Source organism: Pararge aegeria, chromosome 16, assembly GCF_905163445.1.
Source record: "Pararge aegeria chromosome 16, ilParAegt1.1, whole genome shotgun sequence".
Taxonomy (NCBI): domain Eukaryota; kingdom Metazoa; phylum Arthropoda; class Insecta; order Lepidoptera; family Nymphalidae; genus Pararge; species Pararge aegeria.
In genome coordinates, this window is record NC_053195.1 from 9,069,570 (window position 1) to 9,071,019 (window position 1,450).

Consider the following 1,450-nt stretch of genomic DNA (forward strand, 5'->3'; position numbering starts at 1 on the left):
AAAGATAACAAAAAGTTAATGGTTTTTCAGACAACTTGTAAGCTTTTACATATAAGATTATTCGGTGTACCTATATATTATTTTGAAACAATTAAGGTTTAAAATTGCCTAATATAGAAACGTTTCTAGTTGTGACTCGTGATATTATTTTTCTGTAAACGGTGATTTTTAAAATGCACCGTTACTTACATAATGGTACATTGATATACAAAAGAAATCGAAATAACGCTTTATATATAAAAGGTACAGTTGTCGGGGTACAAGCATCAGTTAGTTTCGGAACTAATAGCAACACAGACCACAATGTTCAAGCTGGTGGTGTTGTCTGTAGTACTCGCCGTGGCGGCCGGTAGTCCCCAAGCTCTGTGGGGCGGTGGCTTCGCAACACCTTGGGCTACACCCGTGGCTGCAGGATACGCCGCTCCCTTCGGTTCGCCTGTCTTCAGTCCCTTCATCGCACCAGCAGGACCTATCGCACCCATCGGTACACCTAACTACAGGGGTCCATTGTCTCTTGCCCCCGGCCAACCCGCTAACATTCTGGCTGCTGATGGCAGGCCCTTGGATACCCTCAGTGTAAATCTGGATCGGGCTGCTCATTTCACCGCAAGGGCTCTTGAGGGTAATGGCCATAGGTTGCAAAAGAGATCGATTGTTGCTGCTAATTTGGCTGGTAGCCAATTTGCTGGTTCTTTGGGTGCCGGACCTTTGGGTGCTGGACCTTTGGCAGCAACTTCCTTTGTCGCTGCCCCCTTAACCTTGGGTCGCTCATGGATTGGCCCAGCTCCTTTGGCTCCTGTAGCATTGGCAGTTGGCGGTCGTTTCGGTAACATTTGGTAAATCACAAACAAAGCTAGTACCAGGATCTTCAGAATAATGAAATAATATACATAATAAAGAGATTTACTTAATATATGGCTTGTTTAATTCACCTATTCAAGTACCTGCATAAAACTATCTAGATATTTCTATATTCATATGTTACAAACAATTTTGCGGGTTTGCTAGTCAGCACAGCTGTTACGCATTAATGTTTGTTTACATTCAATATAGTACTTGATAAACAGAAGTGTTCCCACACTTCATATCGCCGAGGGTTAATGATTACATTTTTATAATGTCTTTAGCACTTTTCAGTAACTTTTAGTTTTATATGCTATTAAAAAGCATATAAATAAAGTTTACAAGTGTGGTATTTTGTGTTTTTATTTTCATTTTTCGTATGGATTAAAAGTTAATAATAAAAAAAATTGCTTTTTTTCATCTGCCTAGTGTCAGTTTACGAGTCCCCTAATTATAATCCGAAGAATCGATGTCGAAATTTTAGACGGCGCCTTACGTCGTTAGTCATTAAACAAGAGTTCGTGAAACGTTTTTCTTCTAAAGAAATCACCTGAATCTCTAGGCATCCGATTAAGGCGATTTCTAGGTTAAGTGAAAACGGGTATAG

General features: G+C 40.1%; 1 protein-coding gene across 1 annotated transcript; it reads left to right on the plus strand.

Annotated features, from left to right (window-relative positions):
• The first annotated feature begins 270 nt into the window (after positions 1 to 270).
• Positions 271 to 840, plus strand: LOC120630628. The gene has a single exon (XM_039899893.1). It carries the CDS (start codon positions 304 to 306, stop codon positions 838 to 840), a length of 537 nt encoding a protein of 178 aa, XP_039755827.1. The 5' UTR covers positions 271 to 303.
• Positions 841 to 1,450: the final 610 nt, after the last annotated feature.

Bases quoted from the DNA above. Each gene is read 5' to 3' on its own strand.
- LOC120630628 (XM_039899893.1), top strand. From the start codon at position 304: ATGTTCAAGCTGGTGGTGTTGTCTGTAGTACTCGCCGTGGCGGCCGGT.